The sequence below is a fragment of the Alternaria burnsii genome (assembly GCF_013036055.1).
Source record: "Alternaria burnsii strain CBS107.38 chromosome Unknown 744, whole genome shotgun sequence".
Classification (NCBI taxonomy): Eukaryota; Fungi; Ascomycota; class Dothideomycetes; order Pleosporales; family Pleosporaceae; genus Alternaria; species Alternaria burnsii.
In genome coordinates, this window is record NW_024066119.1 from 360340 (window position 1) to 377031 (window position 16692).

At 52.4% G+C, this 16692-nt stretch overlaps 4 protein-coding genes across 4 annotated transcripts; 1 reads left to right on the forward strand and 3 right to left on the reverse strand.

Moving 5' to 3' along the window:
• Window positions 1-3964: 3964 nt before the first annotated feature.
• Window positions 3965-4159, forward strand: GT037_008594 (uncharacterized protein; the record flags this gene model as incomplete). Its single annotated transcript, XM_038933641.1, has 1 exon — window positions 3965-4159. One exon carries the CDS (start codon window positions 3965-3967, stop codon window positions 4157-4159), a length of 195 nt encoding a protein of 64 aa, XP_038783606.1.
• A 1659-nt stretch (window positions 4160-5818) lies between these two features.
• Window positions 5819-6159, reverse strand: GT037_008595 (uncharacterized protein; the record flags this gene model as incomplete). Its single annotated transcript, XM_038933642.1, has 2 exons — window positions 5819-6042; window positions 6096-6159. 2 exons carry the CDS (start codon window positions 6157-6159, stop codon window positions 5819-5821), a joined length of 288 nt encoding a protein of 95 aa, XP_038783607.1.
• Window positions 6160-8034: 1875 nt separating this feature from the next.
• Window positions 8035-8604, reverse strand: GT037_008596 (uncharacterized protein; the record flags this gene model as incomplete). Its single annotated transcript, XM_038933643.1, has 2 exons — window positions 8035-8232; window positions 8416-8604. 2 exons carry the CDS (start codon window positions 8602-8604, stop codon window positions 8035-8037), a joined length of 387 nt encoding a protein of 128 aa, XP_038783608.1.
• A 723-nt stretch (window positions 8605-9327) lies between these two features.
• Window positions 9328-16415, reverse strand: GT037_008597 (acetyl-carboxylase; the record flags this gene model as incomplete). The annotated part of the gene is made up of 5 exons (XM_038933644.1): window positions 9328-10862; window positions 10912-15773; window positions 15835-15929; window positions 15994-16164; window positions 16239-16415. The coding sequence occupies 5 exons, from the start codon at window positions 16413-16415 to the stop codon at window positions 9328-9330; spliced, it is 6840 nt and encodes a 2279-aa protein (XP_038783609.1).
• Window positions 16416-16692: the final 277 nt, after the last annotated feature.

The following is a 16692-nucleotide window of genomic DNA, read 5'->3' on the forward strand; positions in this document are numbered from 1 at the left end:
ACCTCACAACGTTCCATTACGGCGGCGGCAGCAGGCGACGCTCACGCATTGGCCGACGTGCAAGTCATGGTCTGGCGCCTCGCTGATTGCCTGCAACCACAAGCAGTAGTTCATCGACACCAGCCTCGCTATAGGTTGCTACCACTTTCCTCAGTATCAAGCCTTGCGCCCACGAGCAAAATAGGATGGTGGTAATTGCGTCGAGGCTAGCACCTTGCGCAGTCTACTAACTCTACTAACTCTACTTGCTGCTGGCCCTGACTTGAACTCTACCGGGAGCCGGTGGCACGGTACCCTTATGTTTGTTTTTGCCGGAGATATCTGAATCGACAGAACCAGCACAGTATCCATGAGCGTCGCTGCGAGGTAAGTGGGGCAGGTGCAGCAGCATTAAGGTCATGAACGCGGGTTGCACGTCTGTCGAGAGCGGAGTGTAATCCGACGTTAAGAGGTCTGTCGTGCACATCAGAGCCACGCTGACGGCGTGTATGTCACCCAGCACAAGGTACGATACCCGGCAGACAGCTGCCGCAGGACAGAACCAGGCTGGTGGCTGGCCTGGGTGGGCACTTGTGCCACGGAGTTTTTCCAGCATCCAGGAGCGGGAGGCCTTGGTGTCGTGACGGGGCACAGAAGCAGCTAGTGCTGCAGCGATGAGCTTTAGGAAGGGAGAGGGAGGCGTTCGTCTGGTGGGACAGGAATAGCAGCTAGAGCGACGACGTAGGAGAGCGGGAGATGATGCACGGCGTTCAATGCTCGGCCAGGTGCCAGGCACGACTAATTGGGGAGCCGTAGTCTGCAGACCCTGAATCAGTTGGCGAGTAGCGCATCGACAGTGCTAACGAAACATTTGATGCGTGCTGGCGAGGCAATATGCTTCTAGAGCCGTCAGTGACCATCGGCTTCAGACGAAAAGGCAGATCGAGATGACAGTCCCTGGCAATGGCAGTAGGCTGTCACGGTGGAGAGCCCCTTGGAGCGCGGGTGGATGACAGATGTCAGGCTCATGCAGACGACTGATGGTGGCATCTACGGAAGAGGTGCGACCTGGCCTGCGCCGCCATGATTGGCACAGGGATAGCTGGCACCTTCCCGCTCTCGGGGTCGCGCCTGCCCGATTGGCTGATCGCTTCCCGCTAGCCGGTGATCAGACCTCGCCCTCGCTCGACTTTCAACACCCGCCGTCTCGCGTGCCGGAACGCTGCCGTCGAAACTGAGACCTTCTCCACGCTGCCATTGTTTGGCCCTCATTGTCCTGCAAGTGGACGCGACACTATGGCAAACTCTGCGCCGCCCTAACCTGCGTCTATCGAAATCTACGAAACCTTGTCGCGCGCCGCTATGGCAACCATTGCCCGTCGTGTTTCGCGCTTCCAAATTGACCTCGACGCCATCAAGTCTCTAATTTCGACTTTTGTGCCTCGACATCTCCTCCGGTACGCGCATGCCGAAAGACGGCCAAATTGCAGCGTTGCTCTTATGCTTCGGCGCCACACCGAGAAAGCACCATCCGTGTAAGTTGTTTGCATAGATGCGTCGTTTGTCTTGACCGCTAGTCGGCTCGTGTCCCCGCTCCCACCACCTTGGCTGCTGTCCAAAATCACCATCCCGGTTGAGCCCAAGGGTGAACCTCTGGCTCGGGTTTACAGTCGTTATCGACCCCCTAGAATGGCAACCACAAGCCCAGCATCTGTTTCAGGAGCACTCACACAAGCCCCGCTACCACAGCGGGCGTCCATCGCCGTAGCCCATGGCTACACAGCAGCAGTTGACCGCCTGACAGTCCGTCAACTCTTCTCCAGACGGCCGCCCTTCGTTGTCGTGTCGCCCGCCGATTGTGTCATGATCCAAGGGGCTGTCAAACTGCTGCAGTGTACCACCACTCCAACACTAACAGCTAGTACAGGACACCTTTCGATCCGAGTCAACAGTCTCTTCAAACATGCCCTACATTGACCTCCATGTCTGCATTTTATGTGGAGATGGCGCCGCAATTCCTTGCCGGCGATCATTTGTACCAAGGGAGCCCTTGCGTTGCAATGCACGGCTTGGTGCCCTTGAAATGCAGTTGAGTTCGATGGCGTCGTTATACGAGACGGAAGCCACGAGCGCCATTCGCTGCAAGAACAGACCTCCAACCCGGTTTCCAAATACCAAACGTACACTGAACCTCGATCTTTGCATCTTTCGCACCACAATTCACGATCAGAGCAGGCTATATTATAACATCGTTCTAGTGGTTGCCTGGAGCTTCATGTATGAGGTTATGGCTGACACTTCTGGGTTCTGGAAGCCATAAGACCTACTCAATATTTGGAGAGATGTGTATCAATTCCTAAAGAAGATGCATCGTTCGACATCATGTGCTCGTTATCTTGTTGGTCTACTACACCGCCTGTCTCGATGCGTACCGCACGATTGGCGTTTGAAATGTATCTGGGCTGGTCTGGCTCGAACAACCCCGACGGAAGAAAGAGATTAGAGCACAGTAACATAACGATAACTAACAAGCGGGCGGGTAGTGTTCGTGACACATGTACAGGGCTCGCCCCCCATCATGGAACTGGTCTTGTGTCCAGAACTACGGAAGCTCTATTGCCATACCAGAAAATACTGTACATGAAGGCCATGTATCAACCGCCCATATGGTTATGCAAAAGACCTGATTCAGAAAGAGGGGTCTGCATGCACAATCGCACAACACATGGTGGCGTACAGGCGTCCCATGCCCCACTATTTCTTCCGGTATACTAGTTTTCTGCTCAGCAGACTGATCGTTCACCTTGAACAAACACTGCATGTTCATTTACCTGGTATCTGGGATTCTCCCATCAGAACTGCATAGGTGCTGTGGCATGGGAACCCGCGTTCAAGCAAACGTTGTGGCATGTCCATTGAATACAGTCGTCGGCCAATATTTTACGTCTCATACATATCCGCACCTGCTTAAGGACTGAAAACTAGAAGGACATTCGACCCAAGAATCACTCTATTGGCTCTGCTAGAACAGGCGCTGATTCTTTTCCAGAAAGCGAGCATGCTTCCCGTAAATCATTAAGGGTTCGAAGGTTTTACTATCACACCTCCCGCATTTCTGCAGCCATGTCCTATGGTCAGATCGACGCTAACTGTACGAGAGAACGATTCAGAGAGCAAGCGCTCTATAGTGAGCTGAAAGTCATGCGGAAGCTAGAAGCCTTAAGGTTGCTGATCGTCGATTTGAGAAGTCTTATAGATGTAATCTAAGATGGTGTACTCAAGCCGTCATGGCACATAGCTACTATGCTACCAGAAGACAAGCGCGCGATCCCGCCAGCCTGCATCTCTTGGAGCATTGACCTATGGCAAAATGCTGTGACTTCCATCATTACAATATACTTTCCACGCCTCAGCGAATCGGTATTGCTCCGCCAGTTCGGAGGGAACATAGTGCTCATTCGCCCGTGGCCCACAGGTGTGGTGCTAACCAGTAATGGCTACGGCTAGGGCGCGTCATTGAGATCCCATATGCGCGACCCACTAGTATCAGATACTATCGGAAACCCACAGACCTGGACGAGAGATCTGGTAGATCGAGCCCTATAATCTCGCTCCAACGTGCACTAGGTATACTACCAGAGCCAACATCAGTATCTACATGCGACTGACGACTCATCGTCAACCAAGCCACACACTCTGCACTAAGAATTTTGCCTGTGAGCAAATACAGAAGTGTTTTCATGCGAACGAAAGCCTAAATTTTTGTTGGGCAGGATGTCAAACCGGCTTGTGTCCGCACTCCATCTGTAACCACTAAATCTCTTACCCACTCGCTGTGAATTTGTCACTCCACGCGTATTGAGTCGCCAGTGTCGTAGAGCATTTGAAAAACTTTCGATTGCACGTTGACGTATGAGCGCAATGTCATTTTCAGTTTGTCATTGCTCGGCAGCTGACACCTGCTAGTCGACATTGGTTCCTGCATATGACTAAGCAGCAGGAGCCGAAGATCGTCCGCTCAGCCACCATCGACCCTCTCCTGCCCTTTTCGATCCGCACTCCAGCCGCAGCCAATATTCGAAATTACAGGGTCTGTGATCAGTCGCTACGACTTGCCTCAGCTGCAAAGCTAGCGCAGAATTCTTTCACGGTCTTTGGCATGCGACGCAGAACTGATTGAAGACTTCATCACGAAAATGACATATTACGGACATCCGTCCAGATGGATCTTCTACTTCCCGTCTGCTAATGCTGCCAAGCGAAATGGACTCGGAGAACATCGCTCGAGGGCAACTCCACGGATGTGCATACGAAAGAGAGACCGGAACTGCTAAGATCTCTTGGCGCGGGAACAAGAACATAACGCCGATCTAGTCGTCGGTTACCCTCAGCCGCAGCCAGTTTTGTTGATCACGATCGTCTGCCTCCACAAAGAGCGACCCACAGAAGTCGTTGTTGACAACTCGGCAGGCTCAGCCACACAGTCGCTAATACAACTGCGGCATCTGTTGCGCGGTACCTTGACGGCTTGACCAAGGATCAAGGACCGGGCGAGATTTCGCTGCAGGCATTGGCAGACTGGTTTCGCGAGAGAAGCCAACCAGAGTGACAAGTCAAACGAGCCAACAATAATAGTCAGCTGCACACGACCATCGTGACAGCACACCTGCATCTGTCGTCTGTCTCCACTGTCACCGTCCGGTGAACACCACGCTTGCAATCATTCAAGTGCAAGCTCCAGGGGCATGTCATGTCACTAATATCCCTTACACTCCAGGCCTGGCCAGCCTCAGGCCCCGGCTCGGCAGGGATGGTCGGTACCGCCCCGTCTCGTAGCCAGATTACATGCAGTGGCTTGAACGCTTGCACGTGGCTGGTTCGGATGACCTTCGCGGGCTCGCAATGATGGGATGGCGGGAGATGGTGTACTGTACTTAGCACAGGGTTCCGACCGACTCCGTTTCGGGGCATTTTCACATCATGGTACGTCAGATGTGTCGAAACAAATCACTAGGTGCTCTAACGCCAACCTTAATGGTAGCCAGGCCCTACCTCTTTTGGTCACAAGGTAGCTTCCCAGCTACTCTCAAACATCTCGAACAACGACAATCGCTGCAGAGGACTGAAGTTATCGTCGTTTCTTAATTACAGTACACAGTTGACAACGTACCCTGGTCATCCAGTATTGAAAATAAAGCCAACCAACAGTGACGAGCATACACACTATCTAGGGCCACATGACGTCAAACCTTGGATACGAGAATGAAACCATGACCTTCACCTAGAGGAAGATCCCATCCAGCGCAACGTCCCCCGCTGTCACTGTCAACGGGTCCCGGAGTTGTCGCCTACCGTGATTCAATCGGTATCAGTAATCCCATCGTGCGCCTCTCGCATGCCGGAGAAAACGCATAAAACGCCGGGCTGTGCAAAAGGCGCTCGACGCTCCGGCGCACGTCATTCGTGCCCCTCACCCACCCTCACCCACCAACCCACATTGCCACTATTCGGCCAACAGCGTTACTTACAGCCTGCCAGAGCGGAGTTGCGCGACACACGACAAGGTTCCGAGATGCGACTTCTTTTGCTGTTCTTTTCTTTTCCCGTACCGTTTGCAGTGCAGATCAAAGTCTATAACTTCATTCTTCCGGGTTAGGTAAACTCTGCCAAGTTCTGCGGAGACATCTCCGTGTCACCCTTATAAGGAAACGACTACTCTTTCTGCTCTGGTATACGGATGCAAGTGGTATATATGCGTCTTGGCGAGTATGGCCGGGGGAGGGTGTGTTGGTCTGACTGTCAAGTCGAGACGCCCCTTATTTCCTTCCTTTTTCCAACGTTATGTGACAATCTCTGGGGAGGCTTCTCCGGGGTTGTGGGAATGGAGGAGGTTGGCTCGATCTAGATCATATAGATCTTGGTTGTCGCTAGTTTTGGTGATGAGAAGAATGTTTGTGGAATAAGGCTCAACCTTATAGGCGGGTACCGCGTCCGAGTACCTGCCACCAGGACGACGGCGTGGTGAAAGATGTAGCTTAGCGCACTGCATGTGATATAGAGATGCTGTATCGATTCCTTGGTAATTAACCCGCTAGAAGGGGATGGCACTCAGTCACTACGGGCCTTCTTTCGTGGCTGGGGCTCGATGTCCCATTTGGACATCTCTTTCAGTAGCGTCATGTTGCTTTTCGTTAGCTACTATGAGGATCTCGATTGCTGCATCACTTACGCGAGCCTATGGCCATATGAGTTGTGCCAAAGTTTCGATCTCGCAATCGTCACCGCAAAGGCAATCGTATGAATTGCCCTAGCCACAAGCTTTGGCTCGATTGGTAGGATGTATGTGCGAAATGCTATGGAAACGTGTGTGAAGGGATGTCGTACAGGAACTCAGTGGTTTCGATGACTGCTACCTCACTGCGTTTAGTATTCAATGGTAGTTCCTCGACCCTCTCTTCAACCTCTTTCTCATGGATTTCTTTTCATACTGTGCACTCTTTAACACTACGTAGCCAATAACACTCCCCGGTTCAGCGTCCGAAGTCTGCATTTTTACACATTTCTTGAGAAGCAGTTTCGCTTCGAGCTATCTAGAGTACTATCACTCCCAAGATCTTTGGTGTACGTGCTTTCGTGGGTTGATGCAAAGACGTGTGTGAAGCACTCTGACGCTCATGTCGTCAATGATATGACTATTCTGATAACACCCATCAAAAGCCGCATCTCTAGACCAAAGAGTAGTGTGTTGAGACAGAGTGTATTCTGTTAATAGATCGAAGATTTGCCGGAGAAAGTTGCGCCTACTGTGTTTCTCCAATACCAATAATCGGAACTAAACCATTAACCGAGAGTGCCATGAAGACTTCATTATGTAACCCGAGCTGGCCAAAATCCGGCTTACTACCAAAATCCCAATCAACGGCGGAGTGATTTTGGATCAGATTATCTCGGCTGTCTTAATTCCTTTCGACTGGTTTCTACAACTCAAAATGAAATGATCCAGGCGTTTTTGTCACAGAGTCCGTGAAAATCCTCAAACGTTCAGTGTTGCTTACAAGGCAGTGAAGATTTTATCGGGTACTAGACCTTGAGTATTGATACCAATCGAGAACATCTCAAGTGTTGATACCTCTTCATATTATTTATGGATGTCTGGATGAACATCCATCTCGGGATATCTACCGATGGATGAAATTAGAACAGGATTAAGAGACAGTTTCCGGCTTGAAGTAGGAATGAAACATTGTTCAGTCACTGTGGAAATCATGGCTGGTCTTGCTCGAGAGCCTACTCATCCACAAGCACTTCTCCAAAACTTCAAACCTGGCATAGCTGGATCTCTCCATAACTATTTTCGCTCTGATTCCGGCTCCAGAAGAATGAGGGTAGCCTCTCATATCATCTTATTCGTTTGGGAGAGGAAGGATCATAAGAGGGCGATGTTTGACAGACTTGTTACATCGCGGTTGTGCAACATCGACAATATGGCACAATGACTTACTACACTCGAACCAAAGCCCTGATTCCCTCTTTCAGTGAACAACAACCAATATAATAGTTATGAATATGACTAGCGCCTGTCATAGTCGAAATCGAAAAGCCTTGGAAGGATGGCTATGTATTACGACAATCCTAATTGAGCCTTCTCGAAAGAGAATGGCCAAGTGATGCTTCATCAAAGGAGAGCTATTTCCTTGAGAATTCCTAGCTACCAATCACTCTGCTCACTGATGCCAAAGAATGCTTCGACGTCATTCCAAGGTATCAATGACTACGTCGATTCATGGCGGAGTCCGGCTAGAAACTCACTATGTATGCCAACCTGTGTGATGGAAGATGGGCCCGGAAAGAAAAGATAGCGTTATGTATGGCGTGAAGAGGTCATCAGCGAAGCCGTGTATCAATGGCTCTCTGAGTAAATAGGCTCAAAAAATCTTTTCACTTTGCTTAGCTGCACTCATCTCCTACGATCCAATAGTCACGTTCGGCAGCAAATGCTAAATTCGATTCTTTTTACATTTCTTCAACTCAACGCGACGAGGGGTATTTTCCAGTCTAAGCGTCAGTTCCCTTGTACATATCGCCAACACTGGTCTCCGTCTTTACAGCGTCTTCATGGTAATGCGCACCCGCGCTCGTGACAGTCGTGTCCAACTCTTCCAGGCGCCTCAGATCCATGGGTGCGGCCAACAAAGGAATCACGTACGGGTCGAAAGTCTTCCAGTATGGGTTGTTCAGGTGGTATTGTTGAGACTGCAAAGACTATCAGTAAGTTCCACTTTCCTTTGCCATTTCTTCAATAGCATATCTGAGGTCTGGTGATACCCAGAATCAAAGTGCACGCGAAACCCCTCTTTTGCAGTCTCGTAGCGACACCAGTCACCAGTCGCAACCAGTCTCCAATGAGCTAAAAACTAAGGAGATGATATAACTCACTGATTCCTTCAGATACCGTTCAACGATAGTGAACTTCCTCTTATCGACAGTGTCCTGCATAACAAACCAGCTCAATGTCTCCTTGTCCTTGCTGTACACCTGGCTAGCCTCGACAAGCTTAGCGCTCAGCTTGTTAATGCTTTCTTGGTCTTCCTTGGCGAGCAGGTGAACGACGATTGTGTAAACCATTTTGATTGTCTTATTTCTGTCTCTTTTGTCTCGAGTTTTATTGGTGTGTTGACGATTGATCGAGCTTCTTCGGCTCGTTTAGCAGAGGAGGTTCGCGTATGTATAGTAAACCGTGGGATAGTATGATGGGGATGGGGGAAGAGAAAGAGAAGAACTGATGCCTTCCAATCCACATCAAAAATTTCTTGGCTTGGATTTTTCTGCTCGGGCTGTTTTTGCGGCCTGGTGACGTATCCGCGCGCGGCGGAACCCCGCAGCTGAAAGTGGAGTCGGCGATCCGCATGCTCCCACGCTATAACAACACAAGGACGGAAGAAGCCCGTAGCCGTAAAAAAGCAAGCAAAGAACATAGTGGGTGATCTCTAGTCATACGAATGTGACTATGATAACGAAGCGAAGTTATATGGGCCGTGGGATGAGAAAAGCACCAGCACAAACGTACGAAGGCAAGATTTTGAACTTGAAGATCAATTACACATCATGAGGAAAAACAGGAAGGGTGCCTCCCAACACCCGCCTGATTCCTCACCAATGCAACTAAACTAATATACTCTGGTAGCAAAAAGGGGAATATACGAAAAACGCAGTCGCACCGTAGCAACGCTAAAGTTACACCACACACATATCGCCATCCCAATTCCTTCCCAGAAAGTTTGAAACACCCCCAAATGCCATGCCATGCCGTAAGCGAATGAAAACACGCAAACATTGATGATACGTTTACTAAGCCCTGCTCAACATCTTGATCACCTCCTCCTTCTCGCTGGTAGGCAGTGTGCTGAGCAAGCTCATGACACCCTTGAGTCCACCCTCGCGGTCCTTGCGCATAAGCTGCGCAATCTCGAGCGCAATGCCATCGGTCTTGAGTTGCTCGATCTTGTCGCTGACGAGTGGCCTGTTCTCCTCGTACCAGGTCGCCGCGGCCATGTCGTCTTGCTCCCAGTTGGGAATGTTGGACAAGTGCTTCAACATCTCGAAGCCACGGCTGCGGGTGAGTGAGTTGGCCTGAGGGTTGTCGTGCGTGGGCGAGGCAGCAGCGGCGAACTTCTTGAGGATGTACTCCTCATTGAGACGGCGGCGAAGACGCCAGTAAAAGAACCGGCGGGCGTTTTGCCATCGGAGAGCTTGTCGAATGACACCCTTGGCTTGCATACGGCCAGCGCGGTCGTGTAGATCGGCGAATTGGATGGCGATTTGACCATAGATAGGTAGAAGCTTCTTCTCGCGCTCAGTCATCTGGGCTTTGATGTCCTGGAGCTCGGCCTCTGGCGTTGCTTTGTCATTCAACTTGCGCTTAAGAGCACCGTAGGTAGGGTCGTTGCGGGCCATTGTGTCCAGTTGGCGTTCCCTGCGGTACTTGATACCGACGATACCTTCGGGCTCCAGTACACCACCACGCGAGTCCTCGTCGGCGTACATCTCCATGAATTGAGGGTTGATGGTGGGATCAACGACGACCCAGGATCCGCCACGAAGTTCGCCGTACGGAGGAATGTAAACGAAGATGGGCTGTTCAAACTTGACGAGTGCGTCGACAATGTAAGAACCGTACTTGAGAACCTCGTTGTACATGTCGCGTTGACCACCAGAGAAACCACGCCAGTTAGCAAGGATCATCAGTGGCAGTTGCTCGCCATTGTTGAAGTCCTTGATAGCCTGAGCAGTCTTGAAGGCGGAGTTGGGGTACCAAACACCACCAGCCTCAGATGTGACTTGTTCGATAGAGTCGGGGTTGGCGGGGTCTGCAGGTGTGACATTCTCAACTGAACGTGTCTCGACACCGATGACACCGATAGGAATGCCACCGAGGCGAGCACGACCGACAACAACAGTCTTAGCCCAGCCACCAAGAGTCTCGACAAACGAACCGCGATCAAAGAGACCAGACTGGAAACCGTCCTCGTCCTCTTTTCCGGCGATCAAATGTCTAATATCATAGGCAGACTTGCCAGGAGGGTAGTAGGTGATGTCACGATCCCAGTTGTCGGCTGATGGTGAGATAGGGACGGGGCTGCCCTTCTTGTCGGGTACGTAAGACAACCACTGGACAATCTTGGAAACACCCTCAAAGTCATCGTCGGCAGTCGAGTGCGAGACACCGTTCCTGTACATGATCTGAGTACCACCAAGCTGAAGGTTAGAAGTGTAGACTTCACGACCAAGTAGCTTGTTGATAGCCTGTGCACCAGTGAGGATGATTGGCTGTCCTTCGATCTGGATAGCACGCTGACCAAGACGAACAAGGTAAGCACCGATACCTATATGGTTTTAGTATTTGCACAAGTGAAATGGAGTAAGGATACGTACCGACTGAGCGACAAGTCACCAGAGTAATGGTGAAGATGTCCTCGTAAGCCCTTGAAGTCTCACCAGCAATGAGACCAGAACCACGAAGCGACTCAACACCAAGACCGTCCTCAGCACCAATGACAGTAGTGATCTTGAAGCGCTTCTCGCCATCGACCTCAACCGGCTCGCAGATAACGTCGTTGCGCTTACCATCAACAAAGTGCTCGTACTTCTCAGGTGTCAGGTAGAGGTAGTCGAAACCAGCCTCAGGCTTGTTGATGTCCTTCCATGCAACAGAGAAGTGAGGAATGAGCTCCTCAGCAAGACCGATACGAGCACCAGAGTTGGCAGAGAGGTAAATTCGCGGAATGCCGAGCTTTCGTGCAAGTTCAGAGCACTTGTGGAAGAAAGCATCCTCCGCTGGACCGAATGAACCAATCTTGAAAGTGATGTCGTTGGCGATGATGATGAAGCGGCGACCACGGGGGTACTCAGGTGTCTTCGCGGTGACCATCCAACCGACCATACCAATGTTGTTGTGGCCAGGATCACGGTTGACCTCAGCCAGGTTGTCAGTGTCATCAAGCACCAACTCGTAGTACTCGAGGCACTCTCCCTTCGCTGGCTGCCTGTCCCGAAGGAATGAGTGCTTCTTGATAGCCTCGATCCAGCTGTTCTCGGTAGCCTGGCGGAAGAGCTCAGGGAAATCATACACGTACTGAGTACCCATGAGATGAGCCTTGTACCTCTTGGGCTGCAGAGCCCCCTTGGTGGGGTAAGGAGTTGAGACGGGCTGGAGGTGAAGAGCACCAATCTTAGTAGTTCCACCAATGCTGTGGAAGAGCCACTTGCCAGCCTTCTCGGACTTGCGCTCAGCGTACATCTCCACCTGGATAACGTATCCAGAAGTGTTGGTGATGATGACACGGAGAGGGTAAGGGATGCCAGTCGCAGGGTCGGTGACAATGATGCGGATCTCGGCGCCAGTGACACGGAGACGCCAGAGTCGTCGACCAAAGCGCTCCAAGAAGCCGCCAATGGCCTCTTCAACCTCAGTAGGGTTCAGAGGGAAGACGTGCGAGAAGTTGATGAAGATGTGGTTCATGTCGGCTTGTGAAGTACCAACGATTTCCAAAGCATCCAAGATGTCAGTCATCAACCTATCAGTCTCAGACACCATGTACTCCGCTGTAGGAATCTCCTCACGAAGACGGCCTGATCGGACGACAGCCCTCAAGAAGTAGCGCTTGTCGCTCTCAGCGCCCTTGCCAACAGCCTCATAGATGTGGATGTTGCGGTTCTCAGTGAAGACTGGCTTGATGTCAAACTTGGAGAGTCTGCCAAGTTCGAGCTGGAAGGCAAGAGCGGGCTCGACGTGACGGATACTGGCATCTTCCTCATATGTGGGTCCACGGAAGGTGTAGTAGCCAGGGTATGTTCCGTCCTTGTGGCCGCAAATGAAAGAGATTCGGCGGATGCGACGAGACAGAAGCTCCTGCTTGAAGTCATCGACGATAGGCAAGATGCGGTCCAAGATTTCCTTGTCGTCGGTGCCTTCAATGTCGCGGACAGCAATGTTAAGAACACCGGTGAGCTCGTCGCTATGCTTGGGCTCGTTGATACCTGTGGTAGGGGTGCGCTTCATTGTGAGGCCCTCCCTCAGACCGATACCGCCCTTCTTCTCCTTGCCAAGGTTGGGGAAGATGTCGAGCGCCTTACTGATGAGCTCGTCCGCGTCATCAAGGTACTCGACAGGGACGACAACACCCTTCCTGGTAGGCTCGCCTTCGAATCGGTTTTGCCAAGCAGTCATATCGCTCAATGACTGGATGCGAGGAGGACGCTCAAACCCGGGCGTGCTGGGGGTACCAGGTTCAGATGGCTCAACAGCGAGACCGTACTCGGCCTCACCAACCTTGCGCAGGATGAAGTCCCAAGACAAGAAAGATTGCTGCTCGCCTTCGTTGTGGTAGTTGATGTTTTGCAGCTGGTACGCGCGGTAAGCTCGGCGAGTGTACACCTCAAGCGCAGCAAGAGCGACGTATGGGTCCGAGTGGACGAAAAATTGTGTCAACACGTCGAACACAGTGTACCTAGAGTCGACAACTTCCTTGATGACTTCGAAGTTAGGCTCACGGTGGTCCCATCCGCTCTCGCCATAGCGAGACTCAACGACGGAAGAGCGCAGGATGTGTTCCATCTGCGCAGTGCGTTCTTCAAGCGAAGGCATAGCGCACTGGATGAGGACCTCACGGGCCTTGAGAGAGACCTTGGCAGTCTGTCTGGACTCAAGCTCTGTGAGCTTCTTGAGAGTGTCCTTGAAGTACTTGGCAATGTTTCCGACACCAGGTTTGTTGGGTCGGTAGAGCTCGAGAATGGCAATTACGAGGTTGTTCTTCGCACCAACCTTGGCGTGGGAGAGAACAGTCTGCACGACGCTCATGATGTTATCACGGTTCTCATCACGAAGCTTGAGGATGACTTCTTCGTCACGCGACGTACGAGACGAGAAGAGGGACTCAACAGACCAGTACATCTCCAAGAGCTTGATCATGACGCTGTACTCGTGTGCCTTGAGACCCTCCGAGTAGCGGGTGATAACATCAGCAAGAGGCTCCAATGCAGCCTTCAGAAGAGCAACGTCACCCTTGGCCACGTTCTCCTCGACGAACTTTTGGAAAGCCTTGTTGAGGGCCTTACCAGGGAACTCGAGGTTACGGCTGTGGGCCTTCTCGACAATCTGGGAGAAGGTGGCATCGAGCTTCTGGGGCATGCGCGCGTGGAGAGCGGAGGCCTGAGCGTTCCACTCACCATACGGTAGTTCAGGGTCCCGAAGGACATCGACCAGCTCCTTGAGCGTGCTTTGCATGATGACTTGGTTGTCGAAACCCTGGAAGATATTTTGCAGGATATAGTAAAGGTAAACGAATCGCTGCGGTGGCTTGGCTCCAGGCACTTGAGGAGCACCCAGATCGGGAAGTTGGCCAGTGAAGTTCTGGGCAGACTTGACCTTGGATGGATCATCCAAAGCGAGGACACCGAGAATATCACCAGCTTCGAGAACAGCTCCTGGCTGCTTAATGAGGTTGACCATACCGGCCTCTTGAGCAATCAGAGGCATGTACATCTTCATGACCTCAACCTCAGCGAAAGGCTGACCCTGGCCAACATGGTCTCCGTTCTCGACTAGGAACCTAACAAGCTTACCGGGCGATGGTGTGCGCAGCTGTGTGGGATCGTTTTCCTGTTCGAGAAGGCAGGTCTTGCCGTCAACGGAGAGGCGGGTGGCGCCAACCTCCTCCTTCCAGTAGACGTTGTGCGACTTTCCGCTAAGCAGAATCAAGAGACCACCGTCGGCAAGTGCCCTGACACCGACTGAGCACTTGGTTCCGTTGATGAACAGGGTGAAGCTGTCGACAGTAGACTTGGTGGCAGTGAACTTGTATCGGCAGCCCTCGTAAATGAAGTCCACAGGGAACACTGTCTTCAGTACGTCCTTGGAGGGCACCTGACCCTTCTCCAAGCTGGTCTTGTACTCGTTGACGCACGCTTCGCTTGCGACGTGAGCCTTGGTAACGGCACCGCAAATGACGGCAATCATGGTGTCAGGTCGCTCAGCAGTAAGCTTCTTCGAGATGAGCTCGTCGAGCCAGCCAGTGGTAATGGTGTTGTCCTCGAAAGCAGGAGTCTCGAGTAGCTTGATCAGATATTCGACGGTGGTACGGAAGTCACCGCGAATGCTCAACTCCTTCAGTGCGACGACCATGTGTTTCCGCGAAGCTTGTCGGTTCTCGCCATAGGCGAAAATGTGACCGAATTGCGAGTCGGAGAAGCTGTGAATACCACCAGCAGAGCTGACGGAGAAGTAACCCCAAACGTTGGAGCTACTCCTGAAGTTGAGGTCGTGGATAGTACCACCGGATGGCTTGAAGCCCTCGTCGGGGTCCTCAGAGGTGATACGGCAGGCCGTGCAGTGACCCTTGGGAGTAGGGCGTCGCTGGCTCTTGGCACTGCCTTCGGTGGAGAAGTCAAAGTCAATGACAGAGCTCGCGTGCGGGTCGGCACCGTAAAGGAGTCGAATGTCGCGGACACGGTGCAATGGCAGACCCATGGCAATCTGGAGCTGGGCAGCCGGGAGATTGACACCCGTCACCATTTCCGTAGTGGGATGCTCGACCTGGAGACGAGGGTTCAGCTCAAGGAAGTAGAACTTGTCGTCGGAGTGCGAGTAGAGGTACTCGACGGTACCCGCCGAGACGTATCCGACGAGGCGTCCGAGCGAGACGGCAGCCTTCTCCATCTCCTGGAAGGTCTTGGAGCCAGCAACTGTTACCGGTGCCTCTTCAATGATCTTCTGGTGACGTCGCTGTACCGAACAGTCACGTCCGAACAGGGAGATGTTGTTGCCGTACTGGTCAGCCAGCAGCTGGACTTCCAGATGGCGCGCGCTGCCCGCAAGCTTCATGATGAAAATGGGCGATCCGGGGATTTCTGAGGCAGCGGCCTTGTACAGCTGCTCAAAGTCTTCCTCGCGCTCGACCTTTCGGATACCCTTGCCACCACCACCTTCCGAGGCCTTGACCATGACTGGGAAGCCAATGGCCTTGGCCTTCTCCAGGCCCTCCTGCCATGACTTTGTGCAGCCCTTGTCGTAGATGTGGTCCTCGACTGTGACAATTCCGTGTTGGTCGACCTGGACCTCGTCGACACCGGTTCCTGACCACGGGATGCAGGGCACTCCGGCGTGTTGTGCGACGATTGTGGAAGAGATCTTGTCACCAAGCGAGCGCATGGCAGATCCGGGAGGACCAATGAAGACGATCTTCTTGGGCGACGCGGCGAGCGATTCGGGCAGCTTGGGATTCTCCGAGGCGTGTCCCCTGGGAGCAAATTGTCAGCCATTTGCCCATGTTTCCGACGAAAGTTGTCGTGTATACGCACCATCCTGCCCACACGGCGTGCACGTTCATGCGCTCGGCCACATCGACAATTAGCTCGACGTTGGCGTAGTTGTTGTTGTTGGTACCGCCGGGTACCTGCATATGCCCCGTTAGCCATCCGGTCGTCGCTCATCGCACGGTCGCCGGGCATGGTACTCACCTCAACGTATTGGTCTGCCATGCGGATGTACTCTGCGTTGGCCTGAAGATCCTCGGGCGTCGCCATGACGGTGAACTGAATCGCCCGCTCATCGCCAAAAGTCTCGTAGGCCCATTTCCGCACTGAGCGGATTTCCTTGACTGCGGCAATACCGTTGTTCGCAATGAGGACCTGCGGGGAACATGATGGTCAGCGCGCCGTCTCTCAACACCACCAACTCGCCTGGAAGCGGGGTTTTCTCTCACATTTGTGATGACTGTGTGTCCGTCGTGTGCGGCCACAAAGTCCTTGACCTTGCCCGGCGAGGCTACCTTGAGGTTGTTCCCGCCGATGAAATGCGGAGCAAGATCGTACTTGGCAGCGTAGGAGCTCGGGGCGCCATTAGCATCCCCATTGACTCCGTTCTGTGCAGCTCCGGCCATGTTGTGTAGAAGCAATCCCATGCACCGAGGGAATTGGGTTTGGGTGGGAGGAAAGAATGGAGGCGAAGTTGGGTTGCGGTTCGGTGAGGGATCGGTCAATTTTCCACTTGTAAGGGCAAGCTGGAGCTCGGCCTCTAGTGTCGAATCGATGTAGATCTGAATATACCCGAATATCGATGCTCTGCAAGCTACGCGTGCGTCTCTAAAGATTCTGGTCGGTGGGAGGACACGATCAGAGTATTAGTAGAGGACAGTCGTAGTGTCGGTGTGTAAGAGA